The sequence below is a fragment of the Panulirus ornatus genome, chromosome 63 (genome assembly GCF_036320965.1).
Source record: "Panulirus ornatus isolate Po-2019 chromosome 63, ASM3632096v1, whole genome shotgun sequence".
NCBI classification, from domain to species: domain Eukaryota; kingdom Metazoa; phylum Arthropoda; class Malacostraca; order Decapoda; family Palinuridae; genus Panulirus; species Panulirus ornatus.
In genome coordinates this window covers 2609896-2635078 of record NC_092286.1, presented here as the reverse complement: position 1 = coordinate 2635078, position 25183 = coordinate 2609896, and the positions used below count along the sequence as shown (strand labels likewise).

Genomic DNA, 25183 nt, shown 5'->3' with positions numbered 1-25183 from the left:
TAGTGGTGTTCAATGTTTCTCATATTGTGCAGACCATTAGTGGTGTTCAATGTTTCTCATACTGTGCAGACCATTAATGGTGTTCAATCTTTCTCATATTGTGCAGACCATTAATGGTGTTCAATGTTTCTCACATTGTGCATACCATTAATGGTGTTCAATGTTTATCATATTGTGCAGACCATTAATGGTGTTCAATGTTTCTCATATTGTGCAGACCATTAATAGTGTTCAATGTTTCTCATATTGTGCATACCATTAATGGTGTTCAATGTTTATCATATTGTGCAGACCATTAATAGTGTTCAATGTTTCTCATATTGTGCAGACCATTAATGGTGTTCAATGTTTCTCATATTGTGCATACCATTAATGGTGTTCAATGTTTATCATATTGTGCAGACCATTAATGGTGTTCAATGTTTATCATATTGTGCAGACCCTTAGTGGTGTTCAATGTTTCTCATATTGTGCAGACCATTAGTGGTGTTCAATGTTTCTCATATGTGCAGACCCTTAGTGGTGTTCAATGTTTATCATATTGTGCAGACCATTAATGGTGTTCAATGTTTATCATATTGTGCAGACCATTAGTGGTGTTCAATGTTTCTCATATTGTGCAGACCATTAATGGTGTTCAATGTTTATCATATTGTGCAGACCATTAATGGTGTTCAATGTTTCTCATACTGTGCAGACCATTAATGGTGTTCAATGTTTCTCATATTGTGCAGACCATTAATGGTGTTCAGTGTTTCTCATATTGTGCAGACCATTAGTGGTGTTCAATGTTTATCATATTGTGCAGACCATTACTGGTGTTCAATGTTTATCATATTGTGCAGACCATTAATGGTGTTCAATGTTTCTCATACTGTGCAGACCATTAATGGTGTTCAATGTTTCTCATATTGTGCAGACCATTAATGGTGTTCAATGTTTATCATATTGTGCAGACCATTAATGGTGTTCAATGTTTCTCATATTGTGCAGACCATTAATGGTGTTCAATGTTTATCATATTGTGCAGACCATTACTGGTGTTCAATGTTTATCATATTGTGCAGACCATTAATGGTGTTCAATGTTTCTCATACTGTGCAGACCATTAATGGTGTTCAATGTTTCTCATATTGTGCAGACCATTAATGGTGTTCAATGTTTATCATATTGTGCAGACCATTAATGGTGTTCAATGTTTCTCATATTGTGCAGACCATTAATGATGTTCAGTGTTTCTCATATTGTGCAGACCATTAATGATGTTCAGTGTTTCTCATATTGTGCAGACCATTAGTGGTGTTCAGTGTTTCCCAGGAGGGAGCCATCCTCCACTACAATGTTCAGCTAGGACCCGTATCCCCTCCACCCGGACTTTATATAATGCTAACTCTTTTACTGCCTGATTATATCACCGCACACCACTATATCGGTGCACTGTGTAGTGTGCACTAGGCTGGTCATTCACTGTCTGCTGCTGTAGAAGACCCTCTCCTTTCTGGTGACCTCTGCTGAACTTTTCGTTTCTTTCTTTCACCCATCCTTACACCTGACCTCCCCCCCGTGCGCCACTCACCTTGGGTGCTGGATGATCTCGTGTACAGGGAAGGACTGCTCCCTGGAGACGTCGTTGGTGGTGAGGTCGTGGTCCCCAACCCTCACCTCCAGCTGCTCCTCCGACAACCTGCACGACGGACACACGTCATGTGTTATAAAATCTTCAGTTGTAGCACAAGTGGGACATAGAAGTTATAGCAGGAGAGTTGTATGAGACGTGACGTATATCATACATGACCCAAGATGACCAGTACATGAGCTCTTCCTAGATATAAGTAAAAGTGTTTAGATTGACCACGTCATAAGTGGAGAGACATAGGAGGCAGTAGCAAGGGAAGTATAGGGTACAGTAGGTCCAACAGGAGACCTGAAGGATATAGCAGTAGAAACACGTTACTTATATGGAACATAGAAAAGACTAGGAGACTGGAGAATACACAGCTACAGAAGAACATTTGTCATGCCGAGTCAGCACAGGTGTTAGCCAGCGCAAGTGTTAACATGTAGGACTGGGTGACTGACCTTACTACTACACCTGACGTGCTACCGACCAACACCTCTTCTGCAGATGAAGCGAGACAACATCCTTCATGTAATTCACTCTATCAAAATCGTGGGACTTTAGCTATTGTCAGGTGTTAAGGGTTTAGGATAACTATAAGGGAAGAACAGAAAACGAACAGAAGCAGCAGCACAGATAGAGAGAAGGTGAAGAGTAGGACAAGAACTGAGCCACACAAATTGTGACCCTTGACTAAAGTTAGCATCAGAAACGGGAACTTGGGTAAGTGGCAGAAATTGTAGATTTGGCTTCACCGATTGTTGGGAATTTCCTTCCTTGGATAATCAAGAAATACATCGGAAGGTCAAAATTGCAAAGGTGAGCAGAGTAGGCAAGGAAAGACGTCATAACGGCTCACACTGGACCTACCAACGCTCACACAGTAATCATGTGACGTAATATTTTGCCAGATATTACGTGGTTTCACTCCCTCCCTCGATGGTGGTAAGACGCTGAGAAGAAAGGCACTCTTGAAAAACCAAGTTAGATAGTATGACTGGAAGACGAAAAGAGAACCAGAGGAGCTGAGTGGGGAAAGTCTGTCAATTTAAGGCGAGATCTAGTGAGTCAGATTGGTTGGAACTTGTTGAGATGGTTCAGTTACAGTAACCAACCCAGACGTGTAAGCAGTACTCCATACAGAGACGAACCAACGCTCTCCACCCGACGACCAACGGTCTCCACCCGACGACCAACATCCCTGACCAGCAGTGGCCACATCCCTGACCAGCAGTGGCCACATCACTGACCAGCAGTGGCCACATTCCTGACCAGCAGTAGTTCCTCCTCTGATATATAAGACAACAGAGAGCTCGACCTTTGACCTGAGAAAAAGAAATAGTTACAAGTTCCCTCCACAGTCGTCCAGTGACCCCTGACCCTTAACCCTTGGCCTATGACGCACTCTGAAGAGTTACTGTTGACTTTGTACACATTGTAGTGTTAAAGGTGGAAATTTATTGCTGGGTGGGCAGGAGGCACGTACCTTCCTGGTTGTGTCTTGCAGTAAACTACGTTGCCTCCTCCATGCTTCCCCCCCCCCCCCTCCCACGTGTTCTCTACTAAATGCCGTCCTATAATGTGCCTCCTTCTTGGTGGTCGTTCATGATGCCTCCGTCATTGTACTGCTCCGAGGAAACCCTGCATGATACCTCTTTCATTGTACCAAGTTCATGACACACTTCTTGTGAACACTTGTGACATTACTGATGCATGACATCATACTGCACTGGAGGGTCATCATCCTGTGACATCCTCTCCTCTCACGGACGAGCTACCTCTGAGCTCAACCATTCCATTGCACCTCTTCTGCAGTTGACCAGTCAGCAGTGCTGCTCCCTACCAGACTTAACAAAGTCTCATTTACGCGAATCTAAACCAAGAAGACATCAGGTACATCTCTGGCAGGAGGGTCAGGTAGGGGTTTGGAGCGGCTGTTAGTGAGGGAGATTTGCGTGGCACCACGAGAGATGCGGGACACTCTCACAGGTGATCTTCCTTCTGGTTCCCTAGGTTGCCTCACAGTTCCTCTTGACCCGAACCCGCCCCACCACACACTCCTGCCACGCCCCATCACACACCCCCGCCCCACACCTTCGCCGCACCACACACCCCCGCCCCGCCGCCGCACCACACACCCCCGCCCCACCCCGCCGCCGCACCACACACTCCCGCCCCGCCCCGCAGCCGCACCACACACCCCCGCCCCACCCCGCCGCCGCACCACACACTCCCGCCCCGCCCCGCCCTCACTTTGACCACAGTCAGATCTGCCACAGCCATACATACTATATTATATTATATATGGCACTAGATATATATAAGGCCGACGATCATCCGTAAATGTGAGAACTCGTAATAAACTACACCCATTATTTCCCCGTGTTTATTGAAACTGGTCACATAAGTTTTGCGTTAGTACCGCCGAGCACATCAGTGGGAACAGAACCATTGTTAACCACGGCCAGCCAGCCAGCCAGGCAGGCAGCCAACAACCCTCAGGATGAGTCATGTCTGCCCAAGACGGGATTCACGAGAGTTTGATCATATTGGGTAACACAAGAGGTCGACTCGCAGGAGCGTGTTCTCTGTGCATTTTTTACATACCTGGCAAATTGGGGTGCTTATGTATTTATGTTGTATCTTTCGATTTTTTAAAGAATATTTATTAAGTTAAACACTGGCCATTTTGTATATCCTTAGATGACAGTAGCCTGTTTGAATGGTTTTAGCCGTCGAAAGAACCAAGGATGTTCCATGTTTGTACTATTGTCCAGATTTGTCTGCAATTTTCATCATCTTTATCTTCAAGTCTCTGGCATAGTTTTTGGGCTGCTTCTCGTAGATATGAGCCGACTGGTATGATCTTTAATCTTTCGTGCCGTTCAACGGTGTTTTCAGTTTAGGAATATTTCTTAGTTGTGACGATTCGTAAAGCCTCATTTTGTATCGTCTGTAATTTCAGAATGCGTGATTCGGTGGCGAGGAATGTTGGTATAGGTGAGTAGGTTCTACTAAGCTCATCATGGCCTTGATCTTTTTTTGTTCTCTGGAAGGGTATCAAAATGTATACACTGGTTAGGGCTGCTTTTCTTTATGGTGATCTCTTGTTGTATATCGAATCAAACCTTTTGATGTTAATATGTGATGTAGGATTCTGCAGCTCTTCTTTTCCGCTATCTTGTTACTACCTAATACACGTAATACCGTTAGGTTGTCTTCCTGGCGCTACAATAGAAAATTTTATGTTTTTTACTTTCCATTCCTTTTCGGATCTCTTTCTTCTAGTTGCCTGTGAGTGTACTGCACGGGTATGCTCTCGTAGTGAGTTGTTCGAGCATAACAATTCAGTGTCGCTGTTGACGTATATTTCCATACTTTGTCAGAGGCTTTGCTTACGGCTGTATAACCGCACAATCTATTCGTTGTCCTCTGAAAAGAGCAATTGTTATCTGCCGCAATCTTGATTGCTAAAGTGGTGCTTTCGTTCCTCTGGAAGCCAAATTGATTTGCCTAATAAGATGTTGTTTTCATCGTGTCCTCATAACCTCAGGTTTATGATTCTTTCAGAACATTTTCATTGGGACATGTAGGAAGGACGTCTGCCGGTATAGTTCTCTGGGTCTGTGTCTGGCATTACTGGTTTTGATGTCATGTACTTTGGCCTCTGAACCTTCAGGGAGAGTCTCCTGTGCTCAGCATAGTTATGTAGATGTTGAGAAGGTACTGAAGTCCTTTGGAGGTAGCATGATGATTTGCCTCTCATCTCTCTCTCTCTCTCTCTCTCTCTCTCTCTCTCTCTCTCTCTCTCTCTCTCTCTCTCTCTCTCTCTCTCTCTCTCTCTCCTCTCTCTCTCTCTCTCTCTCTCTCTCTCTCTCTCTCTCTCTCTCTCTCTCTCTCTCTCTCTCTCTCTCTCTCTCTCCAGTACTCACCCGTCGACACAGTGGGCGGCGGTAAGGATGAACTTGTCGCTAATGATACTGCCGCCGCAGAAGGGTATCTTTCCCACGTTCTTGACCAGCTGGATCGACACCTGCAAACATGGACAACAATGTAGCCAACTGTGGTACCGACCGACACCCCTCACAACACTGTACCTCTCCTACTCTTTCAACCACACCATTCTTATTACAACACATCTCTCTTACCCTTTCACTACTTGATCAAACCACCTCACAACACATATTGTCCTCAAACATTCCATTTCCAACACATTCACCCTCCTCCGCACAGCCCTATAAGACATGTTTGGCAGCCATGTAATATTTCAGGGACTGCTACCTTCAAATATACCTAATCCCCCCCCCCATAACGACCTCTCCCTCACATTCTTCAGCGCTCCCAGAGCCTTCACTCCCTCACCCACCCTATGACACCCGCTTTCACAGGCCTAGCGACATGACAGACCTAGCGACATGACAGACCTAGCGACATGACAGAACTAGCAACATGACAGACCTAGCAACATGGCAGAACTAGCGACATAATATCTAGTCAATATGTTATCGTTTTCTCTACGTGACAGACTGTAAGTGGTGACGACACAGGAGCCTTACAGTACTTGGGCACACACACGGCAGCTGCCATGTGTGGACACCATCTATCTTAAGACAGCATTGGCTGATATCCAGCTGGAGTCTTATGTTCATGAGGATGACATTATGGCTACCTTGCCGCATTATATCCCTACCATCCAGCCAGGAGAGTTGTAACACTGAGGGAGGTGGACTGTGTACTGACCATCCATGGATAGTGATGCTCCTCGGTCTCCGTCCCTCCGATGATCCTGCTCTGGCGAGAATTGTGCCGCCCGCACTCTGCATCCCTCAACCCCGGCCAGCAGTTGGGTGGTCGAGCAGGGTGCCATGGTGGTTGGTAGGTGGTGAGCCGGTCATCCGAGAATCGCATGGAGCAGAAAAAAAATAGATGTATAATGTTAATATAGTTCTACAGCTTAAGAAAGCATCTGGCTAAGCTTATACTGCACACTCGACGATAGATTATGAAGAAAAACGAATGAAAGAGAGAAGAGGGCAGGGGAGTGGGTATGACATTAGGTCTACCCGGATAAAATATGAAAAGCGCATTTAATATGCCAGTAAATAAACGCATGCAAATACATAACAATTCATCAGAAATGAATAGTCAGTTGAAGAGTAGCCAGTCAGGCTCGGAGATTTAGAGAAAAGAATCACATAGGAGGAGGAGGATGTGAAGACATGCCTAGAACTGAATGACAATTTCAGAAGTGTTTCACAGTGGAAAACACAGCAACCCCACCACCACCGAGATGGAAAGGAAAAGAAGACTTGGTATACGATGAAATATTTACAAATGATGTAAAGAGAATTAGATGCCAAAAGACTTTGACCCATATGAGGTTCATGATCTTAATGAAGTTTTTTCATATGTGGTGAGAAAGTGTACAGATAAGCTTAAGAGACAACATACAATGTTCAAGATGTCTTTGGAATAAAGTCTCAATTGAGTAGAAAAAAATAAACTTTATACAAATCCTTAGGAAAAGAGAACAAGAAGCTGCACTGAGCTAGAGAGTGGTATCTCTGACGAGTGTGGTCTGTAGTCTACTGGAAAAGCTAATCAGAGAGCAGTGGAAGACTACATGAGAAGAAGACAGGACCTCAGAGAGAGAACAGATTCGGTGAAGGAGGCCATGTGTAATGAACACCTAAGACTTCCACAGTAGAGTGGCCTCCGTGATACACAACAGAAAAATGTCGGTGAAGTGTAATTGTCTGGAATGCCAGGTAACTATTGGCACTGTTCCACACAGGAGGATGGTGAAGAAACTGGATCTTCAGACAGGAACAAAATGGAGGCTCCTTCAGTTGACAGAAAAGTAACCCGAGGAAGGAAGCAGAGGAGTCTTCTGGAAATGAGTTTAGGTCACTATTGGCGTGCCGAAGGTTCAGTCCTGGGACCAATGGTCTTCTTAATCTTCGTGAAAAACGTGCCAGAAGAAGTGGACTTCATATATATATGCTTGCACGAGATGCCAAGGTCGTGTGAGGAAAAGGTGAAGAAGATTACATCAACTTACAAAGAGAACCTAGACAAGCTCCAAATTTGGTTTGATACAAGGTTGACGGAATTCAGCCTAGGTAGATGCTAAGTAATTAGAACGAGACACGGTGACAGACAGCCTCCATATGAATGTAATCTATCAGGAAATGGGTTACAGGATTCTACATGCAAGAGAGGCTTTAAAGTTGACAGCGCTTAACAAAATGCCAAAATGCCACCTCAGGAAGATGGTAAATGAAACAAACTCTGCTGGTAAAGATAACGACCGTAATAAACTACTCGGATAAGGAAATATTCAACAAGATATTTCCATATCAAATTAGGCCAGAACTAGTATAAGTTTGGTCACCGTCTTTAAAGAAGCACATATAACTATTAGGAAAGGTTCAGAGGACGGCAGTAAAGATGCTGTCGAAACAAAGCGAACCGAGTCGGAGTGAGAAGTTAAGAGGCCATAGATTTATTCACAGTTGAAGAGAAATGAGTGACGATCACAACATTTAAGTTTCTAAAACAGTTTAATGACACTATTATTGAACGGTTTCTCAAAAAATGCAAAAACATATTAACCAAAGGCCTTAATATGAAATTGAGTAAGAAACTTGTTAGAAGAGATGTGAATTCCTTCTATAGTTTAAGAGTGTTGGATAAATTGAGTAATTTGAGTGAGGAAATTGTAGATGTGGACAGCATACACAAGTTCAAAAAGTTGTATGAAACTGGAGTACGTTGAAGAGATAAGGCCCAACGAGTGTAGAACACCTTCCCCGTCCAATAGAAATAGGTAAAAATGATATTCAATCATATACATACAAACACACGAAAGATCGTGGACAATAAAGAAGGACTGAGAGGACACAAGCAGTGTGTGTCCTGGCAGGATGACGCTACAAGTGTATGTATGTAACTTAAAGGTCGACACTAGCAGTACATGCCCTAGGCTGGGCGAGTGATACTAGCAGTGTGTGTGTGTGTGTGTGTGTGTGTGTGTGTAAGGGCGATATTAGCAGTGAGTGTTCTAGAACTGTTGGCGTCTTGGGGAGACCCCGCAGTCTGTTTATCCTGGGATGGAGCTGCGGCCGAACTTGCGTATGAGTCTACATCCCCATCGTCCCCGTGTAAGTCTACCTCCCCATCCTGCTCGGGTGATTCTACCTTCCCACCCTGCCATATGAGTCTACCTCCCCACCCTGATCGTGTGAGTCTACCTCCCTAGCACCACGAAGGCTGCTCAAATCTAACATACACTTTTCGTTTTAAGAACCAGTTGTTAATCTGATTCTCTATTATCTGCAATAATTCTTTGTTGCAATAATTCTGTTGTTTGTGATAATTCTCTGCAATAATTATGTTGTCTTCAATAATTTTCTATTGTCAGCAATAATTCTCTTTGCAATAGTTCTCCGTTGTCTGCGATAATTCTGTTTGCAGTGATTCTCTGTTGTCTGCAATAATTCTCTGTTTGTAAAAATTCTGTTTTCTGCGATAATTCTCTCTTTGTAATAATTATCTATAGTCTGCAATAATTCCAGTACATTTCTTCATCTCTCTCAACCTGCTTCCTCGATTGTCCCTCTCCAAGATCAAACTTTTATTCTCTTCTGACCACATCCGCATCAAGTCTAGAAAAATTAACACAAAGTAATGCTTTTTTCTTCACTAACTTCTGAAAGAAGTCATATTATCTCAGAAATAATGGTCTCTAGATGAACTGCCACAGGAATGAGATGAGCCTCCACAGGAGTGATATGTACTACCAAAGGAGTGAAATGAGGTGGCACAGGAGTGAGATGAACTGGCACAGAGTTGCGTAGAGTTACATATATACACAGACCACACAGACCCAGGGTCCAAGCCAGATGATCTGTTCTTACCACTATTTCAAAAAAAAGAAAAATGTGGTCCATTTAATAGCAGCAGAAGAAAAGGATAACAAAGTAAAGGTCCCCTCGCCCCCAACCCGACCCTCCACTCCCTCCAGCAACACGCCGAATGGAAAAACAGAAAATTGAAAAACAAAATATTCAGGATTAATACGCCTGAAGGAAATTTTTATAGAAAAGTCATAAGATAGAAGAAACAAGAAATTATTATGCATCTTATCACCAACAACATTATGCATTAGCTTTTTGTCATGATAGCTTTCGACTCTCGACTTACCATATCTATATTATTGTTGATGTTGGAGAATGATGCAATAATTATGTATGTTCGAGTTGTGGTCTCACTATACTTTGGTATAGTGGCAATATCACTTGCTTGCTATTGTATGAAACGTTTCTGTTAATAAATCCTAGCATCCTATTTGCTTTCTTGGCGGCTTCACTACAATGCTGGGAGAAATTGATGTGAGACAGAAAGGGCCGAGATCCTTTAACTTGTCACTTATCGGTTCATAATCAAATGTTTTGTTGGGATTTCCTATTTGTCACAGCTGACATTCATTAAAGTTAAATGGCATTTGCCATTTTGTAGACCATTCAGCTATTTCATCTAGATACTCCTATGATCTTTAGTCTATCTTCTTCAGTTAATATGGCATTGCTTATCTTTGTATCATCTGCGAATACTAGGTTACGGAGTCGTACGTCAGTAGCGTTAATGTAATGATGAAAAGTATAGGCCCAAGGAGGGATCCCTGGGGGACCCAACTAGTAACGGGTGATTACAGTGATGAATCACCATTCATCATGACTCCCTGCTTCCTATCACGTGACCAGACTTATATCAAGTTTCATATGCAAACAGTAATCACCAAGGCCCAAATGTTATACATTAATTAAACGTGGGGGACTTTTTCGAATTATTTAAAAGTCCAGAAATATAATTTAGGCTTATGGGTATTGAATAATTCATAATCAACTTAGAAGAGGTTTGTAAGGCATGATTGCGTCTTCTAAAACCTTGCTGTGTGTTACTGATCAGAATTTGTTGTTCCAGGTAGACTACGAATTTATCTCTTATTCAGCTCCAGAATCGTATATATAATTGATGTGAGGTTAATAGGGCGGTAACTGCCAGGCATTTCACGGCTTCCCTTTTTTAATATAGGAGTAACGCCTGCCAGTGCTCATTTCTGCTGGGCTATTCCATCCTGGAGAGATTTGTTGAGAATATAGGTTAGGTTAGGTTAGGTTTGGCAATTTCATGAATGAGTGAATAAGCCACAGGAGTGACAAAAGTTGTCACAGGAACTGAGGTGCCACAGGAACGAGATTAGCTGACTCAGGAGTAAGATAAGCAGCCAAGAACATGAGTTGAGCTGCCACAGGAGTGAGATGAGGTGGTACAAGGGTAAAATGAGCTCCCACAGGAGTGAAATCCTTTGCGACAGTGGTGAAATGAATTACCACAGGACTGAGATAAGTGACCACACAGATTGAATAGACTTACGCAAGAGTGAGATGAGTAACCATAAGCATTAGCTGAGACTAGGATGAAATCAGGTCAACTTACGGCACTGGTCATTAACGGTTTTGGGTTGTGGGTCAATATTTCTCTGGCCCTGGGACACCAGCTTCTGCAGGATTCTGTGACGTCCATTAATATGTATATCTTCGGTTCCTTGTGGAGGCTGGTGGCTACGGTGACCATCCCTGGTAATGCTTTGATTCTGTCCCCTGAGGACATAATCACTCTCCATGATCATCTTTATCCACGTCTCATAATGTCTCTTCAATCCGGGGGTTTCAAAGTGGAGTTCTGCCTCGTTCCCCACACGAGGCTCCGTTCCGTTCCCCACACGAGGCTCCGTTCCGTTCCCCACTCGAGGCTCCGTTCCGTTCCTCACATGAGGCTCCGTTCCGTTCTTCATTAATGTCTTAACTTCATTTGTGACGTCATCATTGGTGGCCAATTCTTCCGTCCATTTTTCATGTGGTGGATGTTTGCTGGGCTGTTGTGTGGTATGTCTGGTTCCCTCCGGGCCAGCAGCTGCCGCTAGTCGTGTCTCCTGCTGGTTCCCCGCGGCGACCACAGTGAAGGTGAGGCACAGAGTGTAGTATACCACTCTGCACCCAGCCATCACAACGTCACCCACCCACACACACACTGCTGCTGTTTACGTCTAAGCTATGTTAACCGTAAAACATGAAACTGACGAATTTTTGTATGGTTGCGTTATTATTAAGAATCGCACGTTCACGTTCTCGTCAAGGGATCTGAAAAATAAGAAAACAAATGTTACACACATACGTTAAACATTTACTGAATGACTGAAGAATAAATGTTATGGTCATGCGTTAAACATTTACTGGATGACTGAAGAACAAACGTTATAGATATTCGTTAAACGTTTACTGAATGACTGTAGAACATTTTGACGAATATTTAACTTACAAGCAGTACACAGACGATACAAGCTGTTCACTGAGGGAATAGGCTGTTGACAGATCAAGCAAGCTTTAGATAAATGACATGTTTTAGATAGATGATACAAGCTGTAGATAGATTGTGCAATCAGCAGATAGATAATACTCAGCATAATGTCAATCACTGTATACAATCAGAGAGGAATTATTGTCTTTTTAATCATTATTGCACCGTACGAAGAAGGGAATATTTTTTACACGTGGGGGCTTCGTCTCTTGAACCATTTCTACTACCATACTAGTCATTATACTTTTGTATGTTGTCTTCGTTCCGTTATGCAGTGTATTCCACTCGTCTGATACTGTTACACCACAAAAGTATTACTTTACATATACACCACAACTTTCTTGCTTGACTTCATGTTATGTTCTCTGGTTGTTCTATCTCGACATCTTTAAAAAAAAGATATCACTACGCCATCAATCCGGTTTTGAAATTTAAAGGTTTTGTACAGGTCACCCCTCACTCTTTTTTCCACGATGGTATATTCAAGGCCTTTAGCCTTTTCTGTGACTCATCTTCCTGACTCCTGGAACCATCTTTTTTCACCTCCTCTGTACCTTCTCTTTTAGTTCTCCGCGCTTCTTTGGGTGCAGTGACTAAACTTGAAAGGTACATTCTAGCTTTGGCCTTAGGGACTGGTGCCTTTTTAAGGCCAGAATTTGAGTTCTTAGCGGTGTAATGAAGCCACAAGGCTCCTTAAACACGACTATATTGCAAAAAAACGCGATCTTTCATAAAACATATAATGCTCTCCAGCAACAAGTATTCAAATCCCGTAATATGTCTCATGTGTTAACTGTCAAACAATGACTTGTCTAGTGCTGCCGGTTCACGCATGCAGCCAGCTCTCATTACATAATGGTATATCATGAAGCTCCTGAGCGCAGGCTTGAAGCCTCCATGGTCAGGTCTGATTATTGCGGTCTTACTGGATATCGTGGCGGTGTTCCTCTGAAATCGTTGTGTATCCATCAGCTCTCTGCTCCACTACTCATAACGACAATTCTTAATATGTCGTAAAATACTGGGAAAATTTCCATCATATTTAACAGTTAACATCACAGACTTGAGTCATGCCGTCTCACTCGTGTGTGTGAGTGCCATGTGTCAGATTCCTAGTTCCTTCAGAACACGACTAGTGTTTGTGTGGTGGTGTCATCCTAGCGCGTCTCCTCTTGACACTGTCACCGCCCTCGGTATACACATTCTTGTTTGTATGGCGTCCATACAGTTTTAAAGTGACGTTTCAACAAGGATATATATAATGGTAAAAGAAAAATCCTGATTTGAATATTTCCTTACTAAATTCAGTCTTAATGGTTTGGTTGATCTTTGAAATATAAATGATTAATATGAATATCAAATCCCAAAGTCTTATCTTTTTAGATGCTAACATTCTTTTCCTCGTCCACTCTTTTAATCCGCTAAACTTTCGGAAGGAGAAACTAATGTCATACCAACAGAGGATAATGAAACAACCAGCATCATGCTACATGGGAGGAGAGGTCATCAGCTGAATTTAGACCAGTTAATGTGTCAGCTGACCTGAGACTGGGGTCTGTCAGCTGACCTAAGACTGGGGTCTGTGTCCAGTAAGTTTGTCAAAAGTGATGAACAGGAAGATACTAGAAATGAAATAGCACTAACATGAGACAAGCATAAACAGGAAATTAGAACAAGAAAAAGTAAAGAAGAACCAACCATAAGGCTACAATCAGCGAGCTATGAGACGCAGCTAAAACTTGATAACTTACCTGTAAAACACAAAATATGACGTCAAGAATATGAGAGCAAAAGCTGTAGTAACTCTGAAAGCGAAATGCTTGGAGCAGTAGCTGCAGTACAAGTCCCAGCAGCGGTACCAGGAGCAGCTGTGACAATAGCGGACAAAGAGAGACTGTTCAGCCAGGACCCAGCCTCTAAACAGGGCCTGATGACACGCCGCACCTACCACACTTGTAGCAGTCGGCCGCCACACCTGTGGCAAGTGGGCCGCCATACAGGTGCATGCCGGATCCCACCGCCGGCGGATGTTGTTAGTTGTTATAGTGAGGGAGGAAAGAATGACGTCGTTGATAAGGTGTTGCCAGGCTGACCGCTACAGTCTGAGAGCCTGCAAGGGCTGTTCTTCCACTTTCTCTTCTGTCCGTCCACCATGATGGAAAGGACAAGAGAAACAGCGAGAAATAGGAACAGAACAAAACAAAGAGAGAGAAAAACTAAAGAAAGTGATATGTTTGATAGGGAGGGAGAGCGGGGCAACCAAGCGTCACTAGAAGGGCGAACTACAGTGCAGGAGACAATAGTATCATGGAATTACAGACGAACCTCACTGAAAAATTAGAGTAATGGACGGAAATATACACAAATGTTGGTGATGAAAGCGCACATACACAGGTGGAAATCTTTACAATATGATCAAAATATGTCTTGCAACATGTCGCTGAGTAGACTACAGTCAAAGGGTCACATAAAACATCACTTCTGAATCTCATTTACACATAAAGTCACCTGGATATAAAAAGCATCAGTTATAGCAACCCACCTTAGGAAGGGTAATCCCGCCATACTCGGGTTAAAGTAACTATTTACTCAACCACTTACAACAGAATGAAAGAGGAAGCCAAACCACAAAGGAAAGGATTTAGAAGAGAAGTGACTAACTACTAGAGCTATACAACTTCTTTAGCGACGTAAGCTGGAGTATGATCTGTTAGATTAAGAGTAGTCTTACAACAGGTCCAGTAGTGTTCAACGAGGTGGTCAGTGGATGGTTACCACTTGTAGGATACAAGGAGTCAGGGAGGGGGCACTGCCCTGGCCCAGTGCTTGTGCTGCAGGAAGGAGGAGGCATTGATAGTGTCCCGTGGAGCTGGGACAGAAGGAACAAGGCTTGGCGGGTTTGTGTCTTTGATGTTTGTAGCGAGCTGACTGTCTTAACTATTAAAGTGATGGTGTATAACTTACAAGTCAACAGGGTATTGATTCTACATGGCTTTATTCTCAATGAGGCATGAATCATGGTTGCGTACAATAATGGTTAATGGAGTGATCCTTCACTTGGGTGTGAAGTGTAATTGTAGCTGGAAAGCTTTGTGGTGAACTTAAAGTTGTGCAAGGCATTGAGGTGGTTTTCATCATCTGGAGTGTGAAGCGTGACTGTAAGCCAGACAGGCTGTGGGATGTTGTTGTTTGATATTAAGCCTCCCTATAACTCAGGAGGTGCGGGCCCTGTGTTCTAGTGCGGCCCACCGGTGGTGAGGAACCTAAGCACTGGGCCCAGGGAGTTGGGCATGTTATCCCACCTTTCCCCCGACGAGAGCCAGGCTCCCTCTGGGGTGTAGGAATGTGGTTTCATAAGGCACTTGGGTCCTTCACGTCAAGTTGTCAAAAGTACGAGTTCCCACTGCGACTATGGCTGAGGACCAAAACTTTGGAAACAACACTGGAGACATCTTGACAATTTGTCATCATTGTTGAATTTATGGAGATGAATTTATGGATCTGGAGATATATTTCGGTTAGTCCACATTTCAAGTTTGGATAACTCGGCTCTCATAATCCAAGGCACGGTATAGATTTTTGTAAATCTTCAAATGATCAAAGAAAAGAACATGTAAATATTAAATAATGACCTTAACGTGAAAATCTTTCAATTTTATGCTGGCTTTTGCATGTAATTCTACTTTCATAATGCTTCACTTGCTCATACCAATACTTCTGTTTACTGCTGTAATCTTTCGAAATATAATCATCACTGTAAATTTCCAGTGATTGTGACTAACTGAACGGACCTCTGGTACAGCTTTTACCTAAAAAGCGGTACTTAATGGAGGTCAAGAGGAAGGTGCAGGGGCTGAAAAAAAGAGGATAAATAAGAGTGGGGGTTAGAGAGTATTAGTAAAATTCAGGGAGAATAAGAAATGTTTTAGGAGTTTAATACTGTGAAAAAAAACAAGAGAACAAATGTGAACATCAGTGAAGGGGGCATAAGGGGAGGTGGTAACAAGCAGTGATGAGGTGAATACGAAGGAATTCAAATAGCAACAGGCTACTGGGTCCCTTTGAGGCTCTTTGGGATAGTGAAAGATATCAGAAACTCGCAGATTAGCTTAGTAAAAGTAGAAGGTTATACAGATAATTAAAGGAGAAAAACCTGCAAACAGTCAAAGTGACTAAGGAGGCACAAATGATGTTAGTCATGGACATAAAGCAAAATATTTATCAAAGTCCGTTCTTGAACATTTATGTTTTCGACTATTTTAATTGGTGAATCATTCCATGTGTTGACAATTCTGCTGAAGAAAAAGAAATTTACCTCATTTGAGGTAAAATGTTACTGCGAATGTAAGCAGACGAATCAAGTCTTGTTAGATCATCAAAGCCTTTAATCATTTTGAATACCTAAATTAGATCCCCTCTTAACCTTTTCTTTCCTTAGCTAAATAGATTCAGTTCGTTCAGTCAGCTCCCATAGGATTTGAAGAGGTGATCGCGTGAGTGCTCTGAAAGATTGATGAATGTTTATGGTGGTGAGATGGCAGCAGTGGGGACGTTTGGATCCAGGAAGTGAGTCATGAAAGTGGTTTAGTGAAGAGAGAGGTGGCGGTGGTGAAAGCCTCGGACTGGGTGAAATATGGCATGGCAGCTGGAGTGGATGGTATTGCAATTGAATTTCTTAAGAGGGTGGCTGTATTGGTGATAGGCAAGTTGGTATTTTCAATGCATTATTGGCTCATGGTGAGGTGCCTAAGGATTGGTGGAATGCATGTATTGTGCCATTGTATAAAGGCAAGGGGGAACAAAGGTGAGTGTTCAGATTCTAGAGGGTATAAGTTTGTTGGTGTACCTGGTAAGTTGTATGGAAGAGTGGTAACTGAGAGAGTGATGGCATGCGCAGACCATCAGAGTGGGAAGGAACACGTTGGTTATAGGAGTGGTAAAGGATGTTTGGATCTGTTGTTTGCTTTGAAGAATGTGTGTGACAAATACTTAGAGAAATAAAAGGATTTGCATATGGAATTTATGGTTTTGAGGAAGCATACGACAGATTTGATTGAGATGCCTTGAGGAATTTGTTACAAATATATGGTGTGGGGGAAAGCTGTGCAAGTTTTTCTCAAGAGAGTAATGTAGGTAGAGAGTAGGGTGAATGGTTTCAGGTGGGTGAGTCTATGGCAGGGTTGTGATATCACCAAGGATGTTTAATTTGTTTATGGATGTGGTGGTGAGGAAAGTAAATGAAAGAGTCTTGGGGAGAGGGGCAGGTATGCAGTCTGTTGGGGGTTGTGGGGCCTGGGAAGTGAGTCAGTTGTTTGTTGACATCTCTTGTGGCAGATTCGAGTGAGAAATTGTAGAAGTTGGTGTTTTAGTTTGGGAGGATGTGTGAAATGATAAAGTTGAGAGCATAGATGGATAAATGCAGGTTTATTAGGTATTAGGTTTAGCAGTGCAAAGAGACAGGTTAGTTGGGGTGTGAGTTTGAATGGAGAAAACTTGGAAGTGAAGTGTTTTAGATACCTGGGAGTGAACATGGCAGCGAATGGAACTATGGAACCAGAAGTGAGTCATAGGGTGGGTGAGAAGGCAAAGATTCTGGAAGAACTGTGAAATGAGTGGAAAGAGAGATCACTCTCTGGGAAGGTGAATATGGGTATGTTTGGTTATGATATCCCTGACAGTGTTGTATGGATATATGGCATGGGCCATAGATGAGAAAGAGGGTGAGTAAGGTGGAAATGAAATGTTTGAGGATAATATGTAGTGAGGACGGTTGATTAAGTAATGATAGGGTAAGAGAATTGTGTGGTAACAAGAAGAGAGTGGATGAAAGCTTAAAGGTGTGATGAAATAGTTTGGACATATGGAGAGAACAAGCTGAGAAAGGTTGACAAAGAGGATATATTTGTCAGAAGTAAACAAGGAGAAGGGGTGGAAGGAGGTGGAAGGGGTGGAGGTGGAAGGACAGAATGAAGATTCTTTAGCGTTCGGAGCCTGAATACGGAGGGTGGAAGGCATGCACAGGATAGAGTGATTTGAGCGATCTGGTATGAATTGGGCAATGTGCTGTCAGTGAACTGAAACAGGCCGTATGAAGTAGCCGGGAGAAACTAGGGAAAGATCTGCAGACCCTGGTTGTAGAAAGAGGGCTGTGGTTTCGATGCCTTACAGATGATAACCATAGACTGGCTATGCGAGAATTTTTTTTTCTTCTTTTTCTGTTACTGGCGCGACCTTGCCGACATCGGAAGGGGGCGAACAAGTATAAATATAGAAAAAATTTACTTCATAGTTGCTGTTGTTAGTTAGAGGCAAGAAATGGAAAAAAGGTAAGAACGATGAACGAAAGAATCTAAAAAAAATAGACAGTGAAATACATAGGAATTAAAAAGTAGGTGGATTGGCTGTTTCCGTAATGGAGACAACGATAACCTATTATAAGTCATTCCCAATTTTTTCCTGTGTTTACGTCTCCTTACATGACGTGCTAAATGTCCTGGGAAATAAAGAAGCATAAAGATTAGTGATCCTGTATGGCAAGAGTTACTGATCCTGCATGGTACTGGTTGATCTTGTATAGCCGTGGTTAGTGATGTTGTATGGCCGTGGTTGGTGATCTTGTATAGCCGTGGTTAGTGATGTTGTATGGCCGTGGTTGGTGATCTTGTATAGCCGTGGTTGATGTTGAATGGCCTGGTTGGTGATCTTGTATGGCCGTGGTTGGTGATCTTGCATGGCCGTGGTTGGTGATCTTGCATGGCCGTGGTTGGTGATGTTGAATGGCCGTGGTTGGTGATTTTGTATGGCCGTGGTTAGTGATGTATGGCCGTGGTTGGTGATGTATGGCCGTGGTTAGTGATCTTGTATGGCCGTGGTTGGTGAAGTTGAATGGCCGTGGTTGGTGATCTTGTATGGCCGTGGTTGGTTATGTTGAATGGCCGTGATTGGTGATTTTGTATAGCCGTGGTTAGTGATGTATGGCCGTGGTTGGTGAAGTTGAATGGCCGTGGTTGGTGATCTTGTATGGCCGTAGTTGATGTTGAATGGCCGTGGTTGGTGATCTAGTATGGCCGTGGTTAGTGATGTATGGCCGTGGTTGGTGATCTTGTATGGCCGTGGTTGGTGATCTTGTATGTCCGTGGTTGGTGATCTAGTATGGCCGTGGTTAGCGATGTTGTATGGCCGTGGTTGGTGATCTTGTATGGCCGTGGTTGGTGATGTTGAATGGCCGTGGTTGAAGATCTTGTATGGCTGTGGTTGGTGATCTTGTACGGCCGTAGTTAGTGATGTTGTATGGCCGTGGTTGGTGATCTTGTATGGCCGTGGTTGATGTAGAATGGCCGTGGTTGAGGATGCTGTACAGAAGTGGCTGGTGATCTATAGCCGTGGTAGGTGGTCTTGTATATCCGTGGTTAGTGATGTTGTACAGCCGTAGTTGATCTTATATAGCCGTGGTCGGTGATCTTGCATAGTCGTGGTTGGTGATCTTGTTTAGCCGTGGCTGGCGATCTTGTATGGCCGTGGTTGGTGATGTATGGCCATGGTTGGTAATGTTTATGGCCGTGGTTGATGTTGAATGGCCGTGGTTGATGATCTTATATGGACGTGGTTGGTGGTCTTGTATAGCCGTGGTTAATGATCTTGTATAACCGTGGTTGGTGATCTTGTATGGCCGTGGTTGGTGATCTTGTATGGCTGTGGTTGGTGATCTTGTATGGCCGTGTCGGTGATCTTGTATGACTGTGGTTGATCTTGTATGGCCGTGGTTGGTGATGTATGGCCATGGTTGGTGATCTTGTGTGGCTATGGTTGGTGATGTTGTATGGCCGTGGTTGGTGATGTTGTATGGCCGTGGTTGGTGATGTATAGCCATGGCTGGTGATGTATGGCCGTGATTGGTGATGTTGTATGGCCACGGTTGGTGATGTTGTATGGCCGTGGTTGGTGATCTTGTATGGCTATGGTTGGTGATGTATGGCCGTTGTTTGTGATGTATGGCCGTGGTTGATCTTGTGTGGCTACTGTTGATCTTGTATGGCCGTGGTTGGTGATCTTGTATGGCCATAGTTGATGTTTTATGGCCGTGGTTGTTGATCTTGTATGGCTATGGTTGGTGATCTTGTCTGGCCGTGGCTGGTGATCTTGTAGGCAGTGGTTGGTGATCTTGTATGGTCGTGGTTGGTGATGTTGTATGGCCATGTTTGGTAATATATGGCCGTGGTTGGTGATGTTGTATGGCCATGGTTGGTGATGTATGGCCGTGGCTGGTGATCTTGTATGGCTATGGTTGGTGATGTTATATGGCCGTGGTTGGTGATGTTGTATGGCCATGGTTGGTGATGTATGGCCGTGGCTGGTGATCTTGTATGGCTATGGTTGGTGATGTTGTATGGCCGTGGTTGGTGATGTATGGCCGTGATTGGTGATCTTGTGTGGCTATGGTTGGTGATCTTGTATGGCCGTGGTTGGTGATCTTCTATGGCCGTGGTTGGTGATGTTGTATGGCCATGGTTGGTGATGTATGGCCGTGGTTGGTGATCTTGTATGGCTATGGTTGGTGATCTTATATGGGTATGGTTGGTGATCTTGTATGGCCGTGGTTGGTGATCTTGTATGGCCGTGGTTGGTAATGTTGTATAGCCATGGTTGATGATCTTGTATAGTTATGGTTGGCGATGTATGGCCGTGGATGGTGATATTCTATGGCCGTGGTTGGTGATCTTGTATAACCGTGGTTGGTGATCTTATATGGCAGTGGTTGGTGATCTTGTATAACCGTGGTTGATGATTTTGTATGGCCATGGTTGGTGATCTTGTATGGCCGTGGTTGGTGATCTTGTATAACCATGGTTGGCAGTGATGTATGGCCGTGGTTGGTGATTTTGTATGGCCGTGGTTGGTGATCTTGTATGACCGTCGTTGGTGGTGATGTATAGCTGTGGTTGGTGATGTATGGACGTGGTTGGTGATCTTGTATGACCGTGGTTGGTGATGTATAGCCGTGGTTGGTGATGTTTGGCCATTGTTAGTGATGTATTGCCGTGGTTGATGTTGCATGGCCGTGGTTGGTGTTCTTGTATAGCCGTGGTTGGTGATGTATTGCCGTTGCTGATGTATGGCCGTGGTTGATGATGTCGTATGGCCGTGGTTGGTGATCTTGTATGGTCATGGCTAGTGATCTTGTACGGCCGTGGTTGGTGATGTGTGGTCGTGGTTGGTGATGTATGGCCGTGGTTGATGTACAGCCGTGGTCAGTGATGGTGTATGGATGTAGTAGGTGATCTGTGACCATGGTTGGTGATGTTATATGGCCGCGTTTGATGAAGTTGTATGGCAATGGTTCGTGATCTTGTATAGCAGCGGTTGGTGATCCTGTATGGTAATGGTAGATAATCCTGTATGGCAGTGGTTGGTGATCCTGTGTGGCAGTGGTTGGTGATCCTGTAGGGTAATGGTAGATAATCCCTGTATGGCAGTGGTTGGTGATCCTGTGTTGTAGTGGTTGGTGATCCTGTATGGCAGTGGTTGGTGATCCTGTGTTGTAGTGGTTGGTGATCATGTATGGCAGTGGTTGGTGATCCTGTATGGTAGCGGTTGGTGATCCTGTATGGCAGTGGTTGGTGGTCCTGTATGGCAGTGGTTGGTGATCCTGTGTTGTAGTGGTTGGTGATCCTGTATGGCAGTGGTTGGTGATCCTGTGTTGTAGTGGTTGGTGATCCTGTATGGCAGTGGTTGGTGATCCTGTATGGCAGTGGTTGGTGATCCTGTATGGCAATGGTTGGTGATCCTGTATGGTAGCGGTTGGTGATCCTGTATGGCAGTGGTTGGTGCTCCTGTATGGCAGTGGTTGGTGGTCCTGTATGGCAGTGGTTGGTGATCCTGTGTTGTAGTGGCTGAAGATCCTGTATGGCAGTGGTTCATGTTCCTGTATGGGCGTGGTTGGTGATCATGTATGTCAGTGGTTGGTGATCATGTATGGCAGTGGTTGGTGATCATGTATGGCAGTGGTTGGTGATTCTGTATGGCAGTGGCTGGTGATCCTGTATGGTAGTGGTTAGTGATCCTGTATGACAGTGGTTGGTACTTCTGTATGGCAGTGGATGGTGATCCTGTGTGGCAGTGGTTGTGATCCTGTGTGGTAGTGGTTGGTGCTCCTGTATGGCAGTGGTTGGTGCTCCTGTATGGCAGTGGTTGGTGATCCTGTATGGCAGTGGTTGGTGATCCTGTATGGCAGTGGTTGGTGATCCTTTTTGGCAGTGGTTGGTGATCTTGTATGGCAACGGTAGATTATCCTGTATGGCAGTGGTTGGTGATCCTATATGGCAGTGGTTGGTGATCCACATGGCATTAGTAGATGATCCTGTATGGCAGTGGTCAGTGATCTTGTATGGCAATGGTTGGTGCTCCTATATGGCAATGGTTGGTGATCTTGTATGGCAGTGGTAGATTATCCTGTATGGAAGTGGTAGATGATCCTGTATGGTAGTTGTTGGTGATACTGTATGGCAGTGGTAGATGATCCTGTATGGTAGTGGTAGATGATCCTGTATGGCAGTGATTGGTGATCCTGTATGGCAGTGGTTGGTGATCCTGTATGGCAGTGGTAGATTATCTTCTGTGGCAATGGCTGTGATCCTGAATGGCAGTGGTCGGTGATCTTGTATGGCTGTGGTAGATGATCTTCTATGGCAATGGCTGGTGATCCTATATGGCAGTGGTTGGTGAACCTGTATGACAGTGGTTGGTGATCCTGTATGGTAGTGGTTATATGATCTTGTATGGCAGTGGTTGGTGATCCTGCATGGTAGTGGTAGATAATCTTGTATGGCAGTGGCTGTTGAACCTGTATGGCAGTTGTTGGTGATCCATACTGTATGGCAGTGGTTGGTGATCCTGTATGGCAGTGGTAGATGATCTTGTATCGCAGTGGTTGGTGATCCTGTATGGCAGTGGCTGCTGATCATGTATGGCAGTGATAGATGATCTTGTATGGCAATTGTTGGTGATTCTGTATGGCAGTAGTAGATGATCTTGTATGGCAGTGGTTGGTGATCCTATATGGTAGTGGTAGATGATCTTGTATGGCAGTGTTTGGTAATCTTGTATGGTTGTGGTTGGTGATCATGTATGGCAATGGTTGGTGATCCTGTATGACAGTGGCTGCTGATCATATATGGCAGTGATACATGATCTTGTATGGCAGTGATAGATGATCTTGTATGGCAATTGTTGGTGATCCTGTATGGCAGTGGTAGATGATCTTGTATGGCAGTGGTTGGTGATCCTGTATGTTAGTGGTAGATAAACTTGTATGGCAGTGGTTGGTGATCCTATATGGTAGTGGTAGATGTTCTTGTATGGCAGTGGTTGGTAATCTGTATGGTAGTGGTTGGTGATCCTGAACAGTAGTGATCATGTGTGACAGCGATTAATAATCCAAAATATCATTGGTCAGTGATCCTAATGGCATTGGTTAGTGATGATGGTGATCATTGATCCTATAAATGTCCCATAGGATATGAAACACAATGAGTGATAGCCTGTAATATGCACATGTTTGAAAGGTTGTTCACCTCAGTGACTCTTTAACTAGCAGCACCTGTGAACACACCTGCATTCACTATCACTCATCACATAAGGGGTGTAGGTAGAAAATGGAAGAATAGATACTGAAGAGCGATGCGTTCTAGCAAATCTTTACCCTTTAAACTGACCACACATCATACACACTTCATGGGGCCATCTGAGTGCAAAACTCCCTCCCCATTTGATACAAGTAGGTACTTAAGTAATCAAATTTTCTTTCTTACCAGTAATATTACTCATGTTATTTGTCTACCCTGTTTTCTATAAATCTATTTCAAATGTAGGTTTGAATAGCTTTATGTTGAAAATATATTATCTTAACACATATCCACAGATGTCCAGCATCAACCTATCCCTCGTACTCTGTCCTCCCACCCATACATTCAAGTAAACCATAACAAAAAAAAGAGCCTCCCCTTGATCACATCCTCAATTGCTCTTGGAAGTTTTCATCAGAAAGCATCTTTATGAAGCATTCTCTTTATCATTGCCTGGCAGAGGTGCAACAGTTACAGTTATTCAAATCCTTTAAATCTTATGTTTTACAACTAATAGTCTAGAGCTGTGTAACCACAGCACTGGTCTATAGGGATTGGCTGTTGATAGTGGGCTCTGGTTTCGTTGTACAAAATAGCTAAAGAGAATAGGTGAGCAAGTGGGGCCATAGTTTAATTTGTTCCTGGAGATGCTTCGCTTAAGTGGGAAACAGAAAATAAGAATCAAATATTAGGCACTTTTTACATACCATCTTTTTCATACCTTTACGTTTGTATCTGTGTACATCCTTGTGTAGAAAAGAAAGCAATGCCACCAACTGGACCCACAGATGCAAACATTCCATTCCTTCATCAGTCTTCTTAGATCTTATGCATATCAAGCCAACTCCTGTCCATTCACATAACCTCTCATGCTACTGCCAACATCCCTGTTGACTCAAAATTCCAAGGTCTCTAAGAAGGTATCCTTTATCTTTTTTGAAATTGCTTTACAAAGAAACATAATTATACATCAATACAATTTGAATTTTATTATTACATCTGAAAAAACTACAGGTACAGAAATTTTTCCTCACTTTTCAAGAGTTTTTGCTTATATCTGAAGGAAATACTTAAGCAAAAATATTGCCTCTTTACAATTGCTTTTGTAGTATCAGTGCTAAATGGTTGCAGTATTTTTGCAATACCAGTAACAAATAGTTGCAAGTTCATAAATCATAACACTGAATAAATTGAATATTTCCTTTGAATCATTGCTGAGTAATATTGCAATATTATTAAGCAGTTCTCAAGAAGATATTCATTTCTGAAGTATTGCTATTCTCTAATGTAGACTTTAAGTTTCTGTAACTGTATGAATACTAATTTCATAGATACATGCTTTGTCACTGGATATGCCCTTGAGAAATTTACTTGATTTTTCTAATCCTGGATATAAGATTGAAACTCATACCTCAACCATATAAAAAGAACGGTAAACCAATTTTTTTCCAATTTTGTTAGGCTAATCCACAGAAAGAATACTTGGGTCACATTCTGGATACACAACCCTCTAAACCAGATG

The 25183-nt window shown here is 43.3% G+C and overlaps 1 protein-coding gene across 1 annotated transcript in view; it reads right to left on the bottom strand.

Annotated features, from left to right (window-relative positions):
• The window catches only part of LOC139745845 (uncharacterized), a 31220-nt gene extending 17253 nt beyond the window's left edge, over nucleotides 1-13967 (bottom strand). The window contains exons 1-5 of the mRNA XM_071656446.1: nucleotides 13792-13967; nucleotides 11120-11823; nucleotides 6359-6435; nucleotides 5551-5651; nucleotides 1577-1684 (exon numbers count right to left, since the gene is read on the bottom strand). Coding sequence (XP_071512547.1) covers nucleotides 1577-1684; nucleotides 5551-5651; nucleotides 6359-6435; nucleotides 11120-11687 — 854 coding nt within the window. The 5' untranslated portion in view covers nucleotides 11688-11823; nucleotides 13792-13967. The remainder of the gene's footprint in view (nucleotides 1-1576; nucleotides 1685-5550; nucleotides 5652-6358; nucleotides 6436-11119; nucleotides 11824-13791) is intronic.
• Nucleotides 13968-25183: the final 11216 nt, after the last annotated feature.